This window comes from Elaeis guineensis, chromosome 2 (assembly GCF_000442705.2).
Source record: "Elaeis guineensis isolate ETL-2024a chromosome 2, EG11, whole genome shotgun sequence".
In the NCBI taxonomy this organism is placed as follows: Eukaryota; Viridiplantae; Streptophyta; class Magnoliopsida; order Arecales; family Arecaceae; genus Elaeis; species Elaeis guineensis.
This window is the reverse complement of record NC_025994.2, coordinates 89,439,253-89,457,580: the sequence shown is the minus strand read 5'-3', so window position 1 is coordinate 89,457,580 and position 18,328 is coordinate 89,439,253. Positions and strand designations below refer to the sequence as shown.

General features: G+C 37.6%; 1 protein-coding gene across 1 annotated transcript; it reads left to right on the top strand.

Moving 5' to 3' along the window:
- Positions 1 to 4,093: 4,093 nt before the first annotated feature.
- Positions 4,094 to 16,546, top strand: LOC105054223 (protein EARLY FLOWERING 5). Its single transcript, XM_010935695.4, is given in 16 exon segments — positions 4,094 to 4,326; positions 6,295 to 6,388; positions 8,639 to 8,724; positions 13,316 to 13,365; positions 13,455 to 13,524; positions 13,600 to 13,681; positions 13,768 to 13,809; positions 13,812 to 14,170; positions 14,748 to 14,775; positions 14,778 to 14,864; positions 14,867 to 15,082; positions 15,085 to 15,144; positions 15,147 to 15,271; positions 16,042 to 16,124; positions 16,126 to 16,215; positions 16,217 to 16,546. Coding segments are annotated over 16 exon segments (1,596 nt in total). The 5' UTR covers positions 4,094 to 4,245; the 3' UTR covers positions 16,260 to 16,546.
- Positions 16,547 to 18,328: the final 1,782 nt, after the last annotated feature.

Below are 18,328 nucleotides of genomic sequence, written 5' to 3'. Positions count from 1 at the left end.
TCTGCTCGTGTACAGGCCTCATTCTGCTGGTGTAACGCCCTAAGAGGATGTTGTCATTTTATCTATGCAAATAATATAGGGTTGGAAGTGGGCTCGGGCCAGTCTGAGACCCATCGGACCAGACTGACTTGGGGTCGAGCTTCGGACTCGGTCCGAAACCATTCAGACCTGATTCGGATTAAAAAATAGGGTCCATTTTATTTTCGGGTTGAGCTCGGTCAGACTTTGACCCGGCCCAAGCCCGGTCCGAAGCTCAAGCCATTATTTTCGGTCCAAACCCAATCCGAATTTCAACCCAAGTTAGCTCGAGCCCGATTCCATGCCACTGTCACGATGGGTGGGATTCGCCTACCGCGGTGGCCATGGTGGATCTCGGCCGGGCCACCCGGACCCAGGCGGGTTCCGGCTCCGCGAGATCGAGGTCTGGGCCACAGGCTTCTCGGAGTCGAGGGAGGTCCTCGTGGTCGGGATGGGAGGACAGTCAGGAGGAGATGGACACCGACTCTGAGTCCAAGTCATGGAGCAATGGGAGGCTGAAGGAAGAGTCTGCCGACGGCACTCTAGGGTCCCGATGGAGGAAATGCTTCAGAGATTTGGGGTTTGCGTTCTTGGAAGCGACGACGGCGGGCTTCCAGGAATCGGGCTTTGGGATCTTTGCCTTTTTGAGGCAGAGGATCTCCCTCCATCGGTTGGAACACCATGGCGCCTTAGGAGAAAAGACGTAGGGGTCCAATCCAACGGCGTTCTCCATCCTCCACCGCGATTTGAGTGGCTTGGGCGAGATCGGATTTCGTCAGTGGACGTAAGAGGACGCTTCGACGCCGTCGATACTAGCTGCAGTGGGACTAGTTTTCCATCAGAGAAGAGCTCGTTAGTGAGCAGCATCACATCGTTTATCAGGACCGAGGCGACGTACCTAGGAGTTGAGTGGGAGGGGAAGAAATCAAACCTAAGCCCAATTGGGCTCGGACAAGGGTAGGACCCAGTCCAGGCCCGGGCCTGGGTAAGGGTAGGATCCAGTCTAGTGTGGCTCAGTTCCAGTCCTAAAATAATGTACTCTTATAAATAATCAGGCCCGAGCCTGTATTTTTTCAAAAAAATGGGCCTAAGCCAAATCCGAAGTCTGAAAAATTATTTCGAACTAAGCTCGCAGAGGTAGGACCCAGCCTAATCCGATCCAATTTCAATCCTAAAATAATATATTCTTGTAAATAAGCACTTAAGTATATACACCTAGATGGATAAAATCATTCTGTGGAGTTTCTTGTGGTGGAGCCGAGCAGGTGATTCACTCCCATGACTAAAACTAGCCAGTTAGATGGAGATGAACTATCGAGCGCTTGTTAGAGATCGTTGATTCCTAGTAGCACCCTTAGGAGCAGGCCTTGATCGATCTCAGCTATGGTGCGACAAAATTCGATGGGAAGAAAAACTATATTTTTTTTTATCGTTGGGATTTATTAATACGATATATTTAAGGATCCGTTTGATTAGGAGAATCTGACATGAGAAAATAAATTTTATGTGAGATTATCATATTTAGTATAAAAAGAAAAAAGAGAGATGGTAAAATAATGATGGGTCTCATATTTATTTTTCAGAGAGAGAAAATAAAATAAATATCATAAAAAATTGATATTTGATAAATTTCTGAATGATGGTAATCCATATTTGATAAAAATATCTCCAATAAAACTGCATATGTAATCATTAAATTTATTTAATATTTTTTTAAATATATTCAATAGAGAGTTTTTACAAAAAAATTAAGATGAAGATGATATTATGTAAAAAATTATATAATTAAAATTATTATATAAAAATTAATTAAAAATGATAATATTATTTTAATATTAAAAAATTATTTTATATTGAAAGATATGTTTGTATATTTGATCATACTCCTACATATATTTATCTTCAATTAAATATAATAATTTTTTTCAATATTATTTTTTAAAATAATTTTTTTATCAATTAAATATAATAAAAAATTATTTTTTAAAATAAATAATTTTTAAAAATTATTAAATTATCTCGTAATCTAACGTACCTAATCAAACGGGCGCCAAGTGGATGTTGGGGTTTGCACCGTTGTTTTTTCTTTTAATGGTAAAGAAAAATAAAACGCATGGAGCACGATGATTCACTCTTCCATACTTTAATGCAAAAGAATTAAACAAAATACTAGTGGAGCCCACACACACAAAATATAGTGGAATTTGATGGAGCGAGACACGCCTTTTTGACTGACAGCAGTTTTGGATGTTGATCTTCAGCAATATAATCGATCATCATTTTGAATTATCTAAAAGTTAGCACAGCTGATGTTGACTAACTTAACAGCAAATCGTGTGATCTTTTCAAAAGCGTGGGTCTGATTAGACTTGCCGGTTTGACGGAAAGAGCTATCATTGTTGTGTAATTCATTATTCATGAGCATATTACAAATATAAAAAAAAACTAAGAATTAAAAAGTGAAGGCCATTTTTTATAACCCCGACCTTTTTCTAATATGATCCACCGCTGAACCAGTGATTTTGCAAAATCTTGTATCCATAAAATTGGTGCCATACCAAATGAATTAAATAATTGATGGGCCATCCAAACTGTATAGTGAGCCCCATTAAAAACTCAAGGTACGGAAAACAATATCTCCTCTTTGTCCCTTTTGTGTTACCCTATCATTTGGGACACTCTATATTTGCTATCAAATTCTCATGCGATTTTTCTCCCCCAAAGACTTTGTCCATCCCGTGACTCGTTTTGACCAGCTGACTGCATCCTTCATTTTAATTGCCCAAGAGGCAATCTTTAGTGATGCGATCATTCATTTTGCTTAGAGAGCAAGATATAAATCTAAGGGAATGGTCCATGATGAAATCACAAATCACAAAATTATCATAGTTCCAACACTTACAAATCACAAATAAGATTGGCAAAATATGATCTGACCCGTCAATCCGATCCATATTCGATCCGTCATAAATAGGTTTGGATTTAGGCTAAACGGATTTGGGTCATAAATGGATCAACCCGTTTAATCCGTTTAATAAGTGGATCGAATTTAGGTTTTAGATATCTGATCCATTTAATCCGTTTAATATTTAGGTCGGATTGAGTCAGATAATTCATTTAACCTATTTCTGATCCATTTAACCCGACCTGTTTAACCTGTTTAGCCCGTTTAAGATCCGTTTAACCTGTTTAAAACTTGTTTAACCTGTTTCTGACCCATTTAACCTGAACTGTTTGATCTGTTTAATCCGTTTAATCTGTTTAATCTATTTAACCTAATTTGACCTATTTAATAAATGGATTAAACGAGTCGGATCGGATTACCTGTTTAATAAATAAATCGGACTCAGGTTTGAAATTTTGATCCATTTAATAAACAGATCGAATTTGGATTAACGATTTTCTGATCCGATCCATTTATGATCCGATCCGACTCGATTGCCACTTCTAATCACAAGGCCTTCGACAACTGACTAGCTACTTGCACGCATGTGGTCTTCCATGTCAATTATACCATAAATTAGCGGAACCAACCATTTTGGTCGAGTTAGCCCAGCCCAGAGCCGAATTCTTGACAAGCATTATATTGGGCTCTTAAGCTGGCCCATTCATATAATGGTTCTGGGCTCGGTCCACTGAGTTTAGGTTGCATCTTTGATGATGGATCGTCTTTGGTGACTCCAAGCATTACACAGCTCTGAAAGCCCCCAATCTTTTCCCTTCCTCATCTGCACAAATCTCAAAAGCAGCTATTGTGCGATTCAATGGTTGATGTTGCGAGGAAGGTGAATCATTCTTTCCCCGAAAGATCCAACCCGAACCCAGGTTCAATGCCAAAGTTCTTGGCCTCGGTGCACTTGTTGCAATCATTCGGGTCGACCACTGTTACACCCAGTTTGTAGGCGAATTCCAGATTTGTGATTCACATTTCCGGTCCGAGCCATAGCTGAAGCGATCGAACCGTTGCGGCCACCCGGACCCAACCCACGCACGTAAACGGCCGATCGGACCCGAAGCCAAACAGACCCATGCCTTTTAGGTATAATCGGATCAAATTCCGGCGAGAAATAACCCTCCAACCGCAGGCTCTTGCTTGGCAGTGCCCCCATCGAAGACGACGGACGCCAAAGGGACGGCGAGGGGAAAGAGCGAAGCCTAGAGAGAGGAAGGGAGCAGGCGGGCTTTAGTCTTGGTTCGATCTCAGCGGCAGCGCCGGCGGAGGCCGAGATGAAGACGACCAAGGGAGGGAAGGTCATGAACCCCACGGACGCCTACCGGAAGGAGCTCCGCAAGAAGGAGCTCAAAAGGGTACGGAAAGAATTCCCCTTCCTTCGATTACCTCCGCCTCCCCAGTGTTTCTTTTCTGATGTTCGTATTCGATGAATTCCCCTACATCTTGATCGCCTATCGTGGGTTTGATGGGTTGCTGTTCTGCTTGATTTCCTTCTTTTCCTCCCTCATTTTCTTTAATGGACCCATTTCTCATCAGAATCGCTTGCGGTTGAATTTGGTTGCTTGTGAGAGCATATCTTCTTGAAATATTTCTATGAATGATTGGATTTTGTGGTAGGTATGGTAAATCGGATATTTTGTTTTCATCCTAATACGACTAATGCATCTTTGGCTTTTTTTTTTTTTTTTTTTTTTTAGTTTTTTATTGGATCAAATCGCAAGCATTCGTAGGATGCAGTGCCTGACAAAAAACTAGAACCAATCTCATCCCATACCTGTTGTATAAGATTATGATGAAGAATACAGCAGCTACAATTGCACGCATACCAAATGCTTGATGTATTCATTGTTTTGCAAGGGGAACTAGGATAAGCTTGGGGGTTTAATTTCTGGTTCTAATGTTAATGCTTTACTAGATGTTTAAGTAAAAAGTTGTTCTTGTGTATTGTTAAACCAAATTCAGCTGAAAGTAATCTTAATGATAGTGAAAAGGGGCTGCCAGTAAGGCTACAGGCAGAGGTTCTTTAAGCTTTTTCTCCTTGTGTGTGTGTGTGTGTTCGTGCCCGGGGGGGGGGGGTGTGGGGGGTGTGGGGGTGTTAGTTTTATTATATTTTGCAAGAGCTGATAACCCTGCAATTTGATAGTATCAGATTGTGGGCGTGATGCAGCAGCCTGAATTTCCTACAGGAATTGTTCATATATTGGTTATCATTAGCGTAGGGCTTGGGCCGTAAAAGACACATCACCAGCTTTAGCACAATCTCGCAAAACTGCATTATCAGATTTAGTGGACTACTTTAGTTATATTAGTTTGTATTTATCCACGTATGATCTTTAGATACCCCTTTCTTTGTGTGTGTGATGCATTATTTTCATCTACTGTGCTGTTTGTTAAGGACATTTTCTTCTTTTTTTTATTCAACTGATTCAAGTATATTTTGCAGTATATGCATTTCTTAACTGGTTTGACGTTATTCTTGAAGCTCTTGTGGACCTTCTTGGGGAGCGTCGGATATTTCAAACACATATACCCACTATATAGCTCTTTCTACTCTTGAGAAGATATCTTATATTTTAGAAGTTGCTAACTTTTTTCATCTAATTGTTAGGGATTTTCTTGACTTTTATTTGAAGCTTTTGCAACAATCTAATTGGGGATATTGTTTCCTTTTCTAAATGTGATGCTTTGATATGTGCACTGGTGGAATGCTTTCTCTGAAGGTTCTGATACACTGACATTTGGATTATAATTATAAATTCATAGCTTGTGTTAAAGATCCATTAATGAAACCTTGATGTCTTTCTTTTTCAGTAATATACAAATAAATGCATATGGGGCAAAAAATTACATGACAAACTTCATATATCTCTTTCAAATGTTTCAGATTAACAATTCCCAGACTCTCTTTTCTATAATATTTTAAGAAGATATAGTTAATTTAAAACCTATTGCATGATGCTGCGAAACCTTGGCTATATTTTTCTTTGTTATGGCCTTTTTTTTTTTTATTGATGTAGAAAAATGATGATAATCACGATTCAGCAGTTGATCAGAAGTATCGAATAAGTTGCAAAACATATCTAACTGTACAGATGGGTTGTTCAATATTTCAAACCTTGAAATTTTAAGTAGTGTATGATAATCTAAGTTTGGTTGAAACCTTTGAATATTGTGGCCCCTAATTAGTTTTTTCTGTTTTCTTTTTAATGGCTAAACCATGTCTTAGATACCATGTCTTAATGACTGAATAATAGTTGGTTCGTTAAACCAGCTATATTTCTGTTTTTTTTTTTTTTTTGAAAAAAATGTAATCCCTGTTTCAGAACAAAAAGGAAAGGAAGAAGGTGCGTGAGGTTGGACTCTTGAAAAAAGACCCTGACACCATCAGGGAGCAGATTCAGAAGTTAGAAATGATGAGTAAGCGATTTGGACATTATATTCTTCATAGCAAATTATTTCAAATGGCTAGTAGGATTTGTAGCTTTGCAGCTTTGAGTACCTTATGACTTGTGTAATTACATTTGCAGAAATTCATTTTGTCATATGTCATAGGTTTAATTAGTCAGAATTGAATTATTTTGAAAGTTACATTCTTAAATTAATTAATAGGGATTCTTCTGTCCTTCTCTTGTTTAAGTATTTCTAATGGAACAATGATTTATTTGGTGGTAATACAGGTGCCTATTTCTTCATCAGATAACTGGTATACCTGTGTTTTATAATGCTGGCTTATTTCTGAAATGGTTTTTTTCTGACATCAGGCCTCTTGATAAGGCAGTTGATCTGATCAGTCTCTGGACATAGGTTATTACAAATTCCTCCATTTGTTTGGTGTAGTGCTCACCTGTGAAACATGGAAACAGCCTGCATTATTTCATCAGGGTGGGGACAGCCAAGAGCTCATTAACTTGGATATGATATATATTGATAGGTTGATGACAATGGTCTAAGTGGGTTTTAGAACTATAAATAATTTATTTCCTTTCCCAAACCTTAACTTCTGCTGAAATCATATTCCCTATATTCTTGACTGCTGAACTTATTAGTTACATGATTTTTGAGATAGCCTGTAAAAGAAAACTCTGGTTCTTGAACCAAGATCAGCAAAGTGAAGAGGATCAATATTTTGAATTCCTGAATGTAACACCTCATTTCCTCCATTTCATTCTGAGTAGTCTAAATAGAGTGAGGATTGAAAACAGATAAGAATTTAAACAGAGCATCTCATGCATTGGTTATGGTTAAAAATGAGTAGCTAACTACTTGTAGGACTGTTCATGCAACATGTTGCTGGGCCTCCTAGTTGATGCAACAACTAGCTAAGGCTACGGCACCTAATGGAGCAAGGGTCAAAAGTGCTGATACCAAGATAGTTTCTACAATATATTCACATTATATTCTCATGTTAATATTGGCAGCAACTTTTACAACCATGCGTTGCGGATAATTCTTGGATGTATTCACAATGAGGCTTTGTGTATTTTGCATAACTATCTTTGGCTTCAGGGAGGCTCAAAAACTGCAGTCAATTTAAATATGTTCTTATGCAAGTCATTGACATACATTATATTATTAATTGCAAAAGAAAAATGATCTATAAACTAATACCTATTAGTACCTCTGGTATATTTATTTATTTTTACTATTATATTAAGTTATTTAGGTATGCTGTAAATGGTGCTCATATTCTTATTTCTGCCCCAAGCTTTGGAGCGGATTTATTTGCTTTCTTGTGTCTTCACAACTTTATGTCGACATTTGTAAAAGGATAGAAAGTATGGGCATGTGAAATGTTTGTATTGTTGACATGAAAGAATGATGATTCCGTTAATAAATGTTTAGGAGTCCAAAGAAGGTTACAAAGGAAACGAATGAAAAGGAGCAGAATATAAGGTTGATTGATTCTGGCATGTGGAGAAGATAACAAAAATGCTGGAGAGTAGATAAGCAGCTTTATTACTATTTATACACTATAGGTATGATAGGAAGAAAGAAATGTGACAGTTCCACGTGATGTATGAATAATATAAAGAATTTCAAGAGGGAGTATAATCTAAGAAGAGAGTTCCAGAGAGCATATGGAGGGAAGGAGGAGGTGAAGATGAAATAGGAGGTGGATGGAGGTGAAGAAGAGAAAAGGAAAGGAGGAGGGAGATAAGGAAATTCTTCCCATTTTGATAATACAGTTAGCATGTTTAGGCACTCTATGCCCCTAATATAATGAACAAAGGGTCAATAAAAGTTTGGCGGAGTCTTTTCTATCAATTTCATGTTGCATCTAGACTTTTGGTTATTTTCTTTTGTTTAGATGTTTTGCTTTTAATAGCAAGAAGTTGCATATAAAATCATGGAACTGGTCATATCCTTTACCTATATCAATATGCCTTTTTGATGTTGAATTTTTGTCCTATGTCTAATGTACAAAATGTGATAGATCTAAACACAATATTTCATTGCTTCCTCACCTTTTAGGCTTATATATCTGAGATTTCTCATATAATTATGGATGGTAGCATTTATCCTATCATAATATTCATCATCCTTGTTGTCATCATCATCACCATCATCATGTACTTCTTCCATATTTCTGCACATATCGATTCACTTGATATCTAGCTTAGGCATCCCAGTGTATGAAAATATCTATACTGCCATCATTTGATGCAGAGGCGGATGGTGCTCTAGACAAGGCAAGAAAACATAAGAAGAGACAGCTTGAGGACACACTAAACCTAGTTTTGAAGAAAAGGAAGGTAGTTTTCTTTTTATTCTTGTCATTTTAATGATGCACTACTTTTACATTGTATATCTTTGAGTATTTATTGAGGCATTTTGAAGTAGGGATCTTTGAAAGCCCCAAAGGATAGTGGTTTTATTGGAAATATGTTTCATACGAGTGACAAATGCCAATCTTATGTTTCCATATTATTGATGTTTCCGATTCGAAAGGTGAAATTTATTAGTAACAATCTTCTGTCTGAAAAGGTTTAGACGGTCTTGGTTTGATTATAGGAATATGCTCTCTGTCTTTAAGAACCTAGACATAAAAGGCCTAGTTTGAAATGAATCTGCTTGGAGGTCCAACTCATGACAATTTGACACGCATAGTGCATGCACTTGAACCCTATGGTATGATGGATAAGCATCACATAAATCTAGATGACTGTACGATTTTAAACATTTACACAGTTTTTATACTAAATTAATATTTAATTGCAGAGATATTTATATGCTGCTTCTCTGGTGCTTATTGAAATTATGCATGCTCATGATAGGGTTTGTTAATGGCTTAATGCACATGTAGACATATCCTAATTAGTGTCTCATTGATGTATTGAATGAACAACTGACATTTCTATCAAATTCTCTCATCTTCTCGATAAAACAGTTGCCAGAGGTCTGGTTCAAATTAAAAGCTAGGTTGTCTAAGAACAAAGCGACCAAAATTTCTCTGTTGACAACAATCAAAGTTTGTAGAACAATGACCTTCCAGATATGTGGTGGATAAGTTAAGAGAACTTCAAGTTTGTTTTGCAAAATCTGATTGATGCACTCCAGTTCTTTCCAGCTTTACCTATAGCATTATTGAATTCACGTGGATCTTCTATTTGGTGCATGACTTTTGTGGGAGAATGAAAGAGACATTAATGGGGACCTTATACATGGAAATGGACCAATTTGGATGTCTTTTCTCGTATCTATGATATTTAGAAAGGAGAAGGAGAAACAAAGGGTGGGAGGGGGATTATAATTGAAGTGCTGCCCATAAGTTTGGTACAAGGATTCTTTTTCTTTTTTATTTTGTTTTATCTTTTTAAACAGGATATTTAGTAACACAAGGATGCATATTTTGAGAAGTTTAGGACTTCTATTTGGTGAAGGGGCCTTTTTGAAGTTATTACTTTGCATTGTATGTAAAGGCTGTAAGAGGGTTTATTCCATAGTGATGGAAGTGACCAGAATTTTGGTTCTTTTATTGAAGATTCTTATCGGCAGGACTCAACTGCTGTAGAATCTTGTTAATTGGTAAATAACTTGTTCTTTTGATGATGAATTAAGGCTTTAAGAGAAGATTACTTTAAATTTGGTTCTGTCATTGATTATATTGATCAAGGATGCTGATAGGAAAATCTTGCAAATTAAATTATATTTCCTCTTTTGCACAAATTTCTGAAATCATATTTGTTTGAGATGCCAGTGAATGTTTCTGCATCAAATTTGGTACTCAACCTTCGTTCATGAGAGTTAATTTCGTTGGATTGGAATTTATCCGGTTATTTGTTTGCATGAGTGGTTTGAAGCGTACCACCACTAGTTCTGAATTCATCTATGATCAAGGTCTGCTATACCGAAATACCAGTAAGGCACCGGTATAGTACAAGATTCGGTTTGGTATATGAGCTGAACCAGTCCGTACTGGTTTGAATTGAATGGAACCATCCTGTACGATCTGGTAGTAACTCGTATTGCCCAGTTTCAGATGGTAACATGGTTGGGAGTGAGAAAAAGGTGGTGCAAGCCCATCTTGGTATGGGATATGTACTGTACCATACAGCACCAAATCTACCACATTTAGCCAATGACATACTGCTATGGTTCCTGGTATTGTTCTTTATGATGGCTATCCTTAATGACATAAAGCACTTTCATGATGTTCAAATTTCGATCAAATCACTTTCAGACTATGATTGCAAATTTCGATCAAATCACTTTCATGATGTGCAAAAGTTTCCATTTCATGATATTAAATTAGAAAAATCTAAGAACAATCTCGATGATTGATCAACTATGCATCATGGTAGAGTTAGAATATATGAATCGATGATGACGTCTCTGTGATCATGCAACCTGAATTTGTTGGATTTTTGTTGAAAGTCGAATCTTAATACATTTATTGAGTGAAAAGTATGTTATGATTAGTGTGATATGATATCCTTGAGGGAGAAGGTAAAATTTGTGAAAAGCAAAATTGAAGAGATATTGTAGTAGGACTGACTGTTGACATATTGAGATATTGTAAGATACGAGGCCTATGATGCTGAGCATCTTCTTTTAAATGATTACAGGTATGATAAATTATTTATTGTCAAACAATATCTAAAGTTATGGAAGATGATACTGAGGAGTTCTACTAATTCACCATTGACATGCATAAAAGTGACCCTTTCAAGCCACTGAGGTTTGAAGCAAGACTGCATGGGGATGCAGCACAAGATGGAAGGATTTTGCATCTCAAATCTTATTTAAGCATACTTATTTTGCTTTCAAATGTAAAGGATAGAGGCTCATCTCTGGAATTTCAAGCCTTCTTCCTGGTATCAACAATCGAAGAAGTTTGGTTTTGACAACTGTTTCTCATGCTTCATAAAGATATAATATCATCGTTAGATGTATCATATAAGAGGAAGATATTTTGTAGGAGTTTGTCCCGTTGTGGCAATATGCAGTTGGGAGAAAGAATTAAGAGTACAATGAAGAGGAGCATTGAGAATCTTATAAAGATCAGGTTAAAGTAAAATATGGGAGGGGTTTGTTACTTTTGTGGGCTATAAGGAACATGAGGATCTTATGGTGGTTTGTTCAGATGCAAATTTGCAATTCAACTAGGTATAAAGATCGTGGGCACAAGAGCTTCAAGTAACTTCCTGAGAAGAAGTATGTTACGAGGTGGATTGTGTTAGCTACAGTGTAAGATGGAAACTGATGTTGCTCTTATACATTTTGAAACTATCACCTTGCTTAGCTGCAATAGACCTATGGAGAATATAATTAATCCATCTAGAGGCTTTAGTATTAGGAAGGATTAAGACGTTACAATCTACACATGTTAGAGGAATGTAAACCGGTAATAATCTTTAAAGCATGGAGGAAACTTTTCATATGGTATTTTCTCTGATCTATCTTTATTTTACTAATCACTTCATTTTTTTTTTTTTTTACATTGAACAACATGCACACAGGCACCTCTACCACATATTTTATCTCAATGTCTTGATATGGGACAAAATATTACCTTTCCAGATTGTTTCCATGTAAATCAGTTGCACCCTAGCCAACTTTGGGAGACATATGTCCATGTCTCCTCACTACACGTCACTCTTGAAATTTGTCTCCATTTCAATGTTATGCTTCATCCTCATGCAGAATACTTCCACATTACACAACCCTTCCAAATGTGATAATCTGTTAACTACTTTTCTTCATATCTGAATTTCATATTGTTGCACTTGCTTATACTAGCTTTAGTTGAACAATTTAAATCCTTTTTATTGTTGACTTAGCTCTACTCTATCCTGGCCTTGACTTAGCCCTACCCTATCTCATTTTGTTCATTGTCTTCTCTATGTTCATATAGAAGGCCAGTCCCAATTTCTTCTAACAAACATTTATCCTTATATTTGACATCTGGAGCTATAATACTTCTAGGGTGGAAAAAGGAGCATACATATACAACCAAAATTTGGAGCTGAGGATTTCCAAATGGTAATCTGAATAGTTGGATATGATATAAAAGGTCTAAATGCCTACCTGTAATTGTCATTAGTGTGACATGCAGTACTTTAATCCTTTCTTAAGGGTATTTATTAAATGGTATTTAATCATATTTTTTTTTAAGTTTTAAAGTCAGTTTTGAGTGAACCTGGTTCCTGTGATACAGGAATGGCACTCCTTGGAAGGGTTTTGAAACAGCATGGTGGCAAATGGTGTCGCCTTTGATACAAATGAATGTTTAACAATTCATACATCCTATCTTACTTCAAAGGGTATACTTTTTTATTGAGTAGGTTGGATGTTTTTTTCTGCATGCACAAGCATGATCAACTCTTTACATATGTGCATCTGCTGTATTAGATTTCCAGGTTGGTGACTACATACATACAGCTGCCATGTGCATTATGGATGGTTGTATGATACTAATTCAAACTAGGCTGTGATGGGTGTATTTATGATACATAAGGTGCATATCTTCTATAAGAATCATGTGGCTTTAATTGATTTAATCAAAGAAAGTTATGGACCAAAAGATGATTATGTGTTGGGGACACGAGAGGAAGAGCTTTCATTAACATTAATATTTTAGTCAGATGGGAATATGTCTGATTTAAGGTACTGAAAACTGGAGGCAAGATTAAGGAAAAGGTAGATGACAATGTTACACGGCACTTAATCTCAGTAAGATGGATAACATGACTAAATATTATAATAGACAGGGCTTGAGAAGTTGAAACCAAAATTACTACTTTTAGTACTTCATTTCATCATGACTATTGAGTTTGTGTAACATCTGTCAGTGATTCTCTACATTGCCAATTTGTCTCCATTCTTTTCTTGTCTTTTGAACAGGAGTATGAAGAGAAAATGCGTGAAAAAGGAGAGGCTCCAGTAATGTTCAGGTGAGGTTTATTTCATGAATTTGGTCTTCTTTTTCACATAATGTGGTAGTCTACTAATGTTTCTTTTGCATATTTTACTCTGATACCAGCCATTTGGGTCCCCCTCGAAGACGAACAACTGCAGAAGAAGAGGAACGATCTAAACATCCAAAGCCTGAGGTATGCACCTTCATATGAATTGCACTGCAGCTAAAATTTCTACCTGGATGCAATTAACTCAGCTTGTGGATGCAGGACTCAGTTTACTATCATCCTACATTAAACCCAACAGGGGCACCACCTCCTGGAAAACCTCCCATGTACAAATCATCTATAGGTTATTCTCATCCTCTTTCCCTATTTGTTTTCTTGATGACAACATTTTTCCCTTCTAATTTCTTTTTTCTGACTAATATACTGTAGGACCCAGGATTCCATTGCCTACTTCTAGTGCTGGTGCATCAACATCAAATCGGAGATGGAAGAAGCAACTTTATCTGTACCTCCTCCACCACCACCACCTCCTTTGCCAGCATCTGGTGAACTGACTTCTGTTGATGATTCCACTGTACCTGCATCTATACCTTTACCGCCCCCACCACCAGCCCCACCCAAGCCAGTGGTTGATTCAAAAACATCATTACCTCCCCCACCACCCCCTGGACCTCCACCCAAAGATCCAGTTGCAGCTCATACTTTGCTTCCTCCTCCTCCCCCACCACTCCAGCGGCCTTCCCAGCCTCCTCCACCAGGTACAAACGAAAGTGAATTTGATAATAGCAAAAATGCAGCTTCAGAGGGCCTAAATCTGAAAGAGTTTGATCGGGTATTTCTTTAGTATCAATTTGTTACTGTGGTTGTTCAAAGTTGTACTTTATCACTCTATTCATTATTTCTTAGTTTTTGCTTATGCTTTCTTGTAATTTATACATATAGCTTTTTTGTATTTTATGCTATAAAACATTTCTTCTAGAAGTGCTTCAGGTTTCTTTGCCCTCATGCAATATGCCTCTCATCACAAGTGTGTTGCTTGCTCTGACCATAAATGTTTTCAAAAATATTTTCCTTATATTATTTTTCATCATGTCATTGATTGCTTAAATGAGCTATAACTATGTTGTCTCTCTTTCCTTTTCTTTTCAGAAAAATTGGTTGACTAATTTTTCAAAGTTTTGCAAGATTTTATATTTTAGGGATATTTTCTTTTGGTTGGTTATAATTTGCTCTGATTAACATTTATATCAATTATTGCCAAAACTCTTTCAGAATTCTGGAGTTTTTATATCTCATCAAGTTAAACAGGATTTTCAAAATATAGAGAGTTCTATTTCCTTAAGTTTACCTGAATTGTGAATGCAGTGCTTATCAAACTATGAAATGTCTGAGGCGTATCTCTTTTGCAGGCTGCAGGTGTGCTCCCCCCACCTCCACCACCCCTGGACTACCACCAAAATCTGCAAATCGCCAGTCTGATGCCACATCATCTGAATCTAGTGCTAATAGTTCTTCAGGCCCAAATGACACTCTAAGATGGCACCTCTGCTGCCACCACCTCCAAGGCAACCACCACCAATGCCCCACGGACTCCCCTTGATGCACCCTTTGCAAGCTGACATGATGCCTCCAGGTGTTGCACGCTATCCCCCTCCACCAGATATGAGGTCTCCATTGATGGTTCCTGGAGTTCCTAACAGAGCTCCTCCTCCCCCACCTCCGGGCATGGTTCCACCACAAATTCCCAGCCTCCTTTTGTTGCACCTCCTGGACCACCAGGAGTTCTGAGGCCTCCAGGTCTTCCTCCCCTCAAGATGATGACCTTGCTGCCTTGAAGCTCACACCACCTCCAAAGCCATCATATGTCAAATCAGCTGCATCAACTGTTGTTAAGAGACCCCTAGCACAGCATACCCCGGAGCTGACAGCTATGGTATGTTTTAACCATCATGTTAATGGTTTGCCTTGCGTTACATGTAACATTACCTCTGTGTTAGCATTCTTGCTTTGTTTCCCCCAAATAATCTATTGGATCCTATGCTTTTGTTTTATCATAGTCAGACTATCAAAACTGCCCTTGCTTGGAGTCAACTGAAACCATGTTTTTCGATCTGGATTCCATGAGTTGGTTTGTTCCAATCCTGGCATCAAGATGACTTGAAAATATCCCATGTTGATACAGGTCTTGTTTCCCTCAGATAACTTCTGCAGTCGAGAAAATCACTTTGTCTGCCGTGTTTTGAAATACCATGTCATGTTTTTTGAATAGGTATGACAGATCCAATGATTTTAGGATTTCCAAATCAGAGTAAAATCATCATCTTTGAAGTGCTTTTGCTTAATTGTTATAGAGACATTAGTCGAAAGTATCTTATGATTTTACTTTCACTATATGGATTATTGAAGTATTTAGCATTGTTTAGGAAGTAAATCTGTCAATTCTAGATTCAAATTTTCCTGATATTCAACTAGCTTACTATTAATGTAGTTCCTGAGGGAAGTATGTTTTTAACCTTTTTATCAAGGAAGAGCTTGAATACCCCGACATGCTGGAGCTAGAGTCCAAGCAATATTAGCATACATTGTTTTTTGCTCTTTAATTTATTTCTGCTTCATAATTTTTAATTGTCTTCCTCTGGTGATTGCCACTTCCATCCTTGGTTGTAATGCATAAGTAATGTTTCTTTGGGGGCTTTGGAACAGGTTCCTGCATCAGTGCGTGTGAGAAGAGAAACTGCTCTTCCAAAACCAAAACCAAAGTCACAGCTTTCAACGGCGTTGTCATCTGCGGGCCTTCACCCCCCCAGCAATTGGAAAGTCAGAGACAGTGGCTTCCTCATCGGCGCCAAAGGCACAGAGCATTGATGACTCTTATGTGCTTTCTTGGAGGACATGAAACACTGGGTGCCCTGGACGGTTAGGCTTGGAAATGAGATGATGGTAAAGAGGCTAACAAGCTGATGTTTGAGGGCAAAAAATACAGATCCGTGTTAATGATTGGCACTCTGTGCCTCACGAAAATTCTATATGATTATTTTTCGTGGCCTTTTTGTGGCTACCTCCCTAGAATCACCTGCACTACAACCAGCCTCTGGCACATTTAACACTGATGTTCTTTCCCTGACCGTGGGCTTAATGGGTGAGGAACTCTGAGGCAAATCTGTGTGTTTCATGCGCACAAATCGTAAGATTCAACATTTGGATCGTTCATGCTGTGGTGAAATTGTTCTTCATGTGCTAAATCCTGTGGCAACGTGAACCATTGTTACTTTTACGATTGGATCCAGGGACTATTTTATTTTCTTCTTGAAGGGCATGAGGCCAACGGGCTAAATCTACAAAATCTAGTTGAATCTTTATAAAGTCCCTGAATCGGATTTTAGAATCTGCCACAACTCTCACGGAACCCCACCTTTTCCAGGACTCCACGTTTTCGACTCTTATTTATTGCCAGGTATTCTGCTTGTAAATGTAGGATGGAGATGGCATCATCTAAAGATAGGGAACGCTCGTTGATGCCTCATGGGACCCAATGATCTGGAAATGCTCTACTTGATAGGGTCTGATAAACATGCATGTCAGGTCTGTAGTTTGTTATCCTTGCCGTCAGTACCACCGATCCTCTGTGGCAGTTGGGCATTGGAGCAATTAATGGTAGGGGTACCTTTGTGGCAGTTGGGCATTGGTGGAATAAACAGTGGATGTTACCAAGAAATTATACCCTACATTTAAGATAAAAGACGAGCTGAATGATACACGAGGTTTACAAGAATGAAAAATCTGATTGATATGGACATATGGTGCACCACCAATATGGTGCATTTGATGCAGGGTATAATTTTTTATTAGCAATGACCTCGATTTTCTAGTGGGGTTCAGTGGTCCACATGGCGGTGGTTTCAAGAAGGCCATTCTATGAACCCCACGTCACAGCGTGGTCAGGGTCGGTGAATGAAACGGTGGCTTTCTGCATTTTGCATTGTAAAAAATTTCATATTGTGTGTGTAAATTTTTAAGATTTTTTTTTTTTTTTTAGCTTTGCCACATGTTAGGTAAGTTATAGGCTTTCCTAACACTGTTGACAGCGTATTAGGCCATAAAGACGTCAGCCATTACGACCATCCCGAGGTCAATCCTTCTGACTTAATTCATTAAGTGATTCTTTATCTGGGAGCTGTGAACCAAAGTCAACGTCATTTCCTCCAAATTGGAAGTTCTTCCCCACTTGTACAGGCGACCATTGGGACGATTGATATCAGAAATTATAAATCCCAATTAAACTTTTTAAGATGACAACAGTAATTAGTTTAATTAATGAAATTTTCTTAAATTATTCTTAGCCATTTTTCTTGATAAACAACTCTCTCAATTATTCTAATATAAACAGTTAATTACAATTGTTCAACAACTCAAAGATTTTTTTAGTTATGTTCAAAAATTATTCATAATTTTTTGAAACTTGTGCGTTAAAAAGTCAAAATCTGCCTTGTTGTTGGTTCTGCTTGTGACTATTATTTATTGTTATTATTTTTTTTCCAAACTTTTTTTTCATGTGAATCATAGCTATCAATTTCTATTTTCATAATATAATTCAAAATGTTATTATCCTAATCTATTCTCTGACTTCAGTAAATTCTCTACATTTCTTTGATATCCAGCGTTGCTTTATTATTCTCAGACTGCGTTTGATAGCTAGCAATCTGAATAGATTGCTGATAATTTAAAGGATCCCCATCATATTATCACATTTGATATGCTTTTTGGATTGATAATCCAGATTATCTAATAATCTGGATTACCTTCAATGAAATAATTGGATTACCAAAGAAGGGATGGCTATCCAGATTATCACATATTTGGTAACCTTGTAATATTTTTTTTAGACAAAAATACCCTCAAAAATCTGGACGATCTTCTTTCTCACGATGGGCAACGGAAAGAGAGGGGCCAAAATCGATGCCCTTTACAAAATCCGACCAGCAGCAGCCCC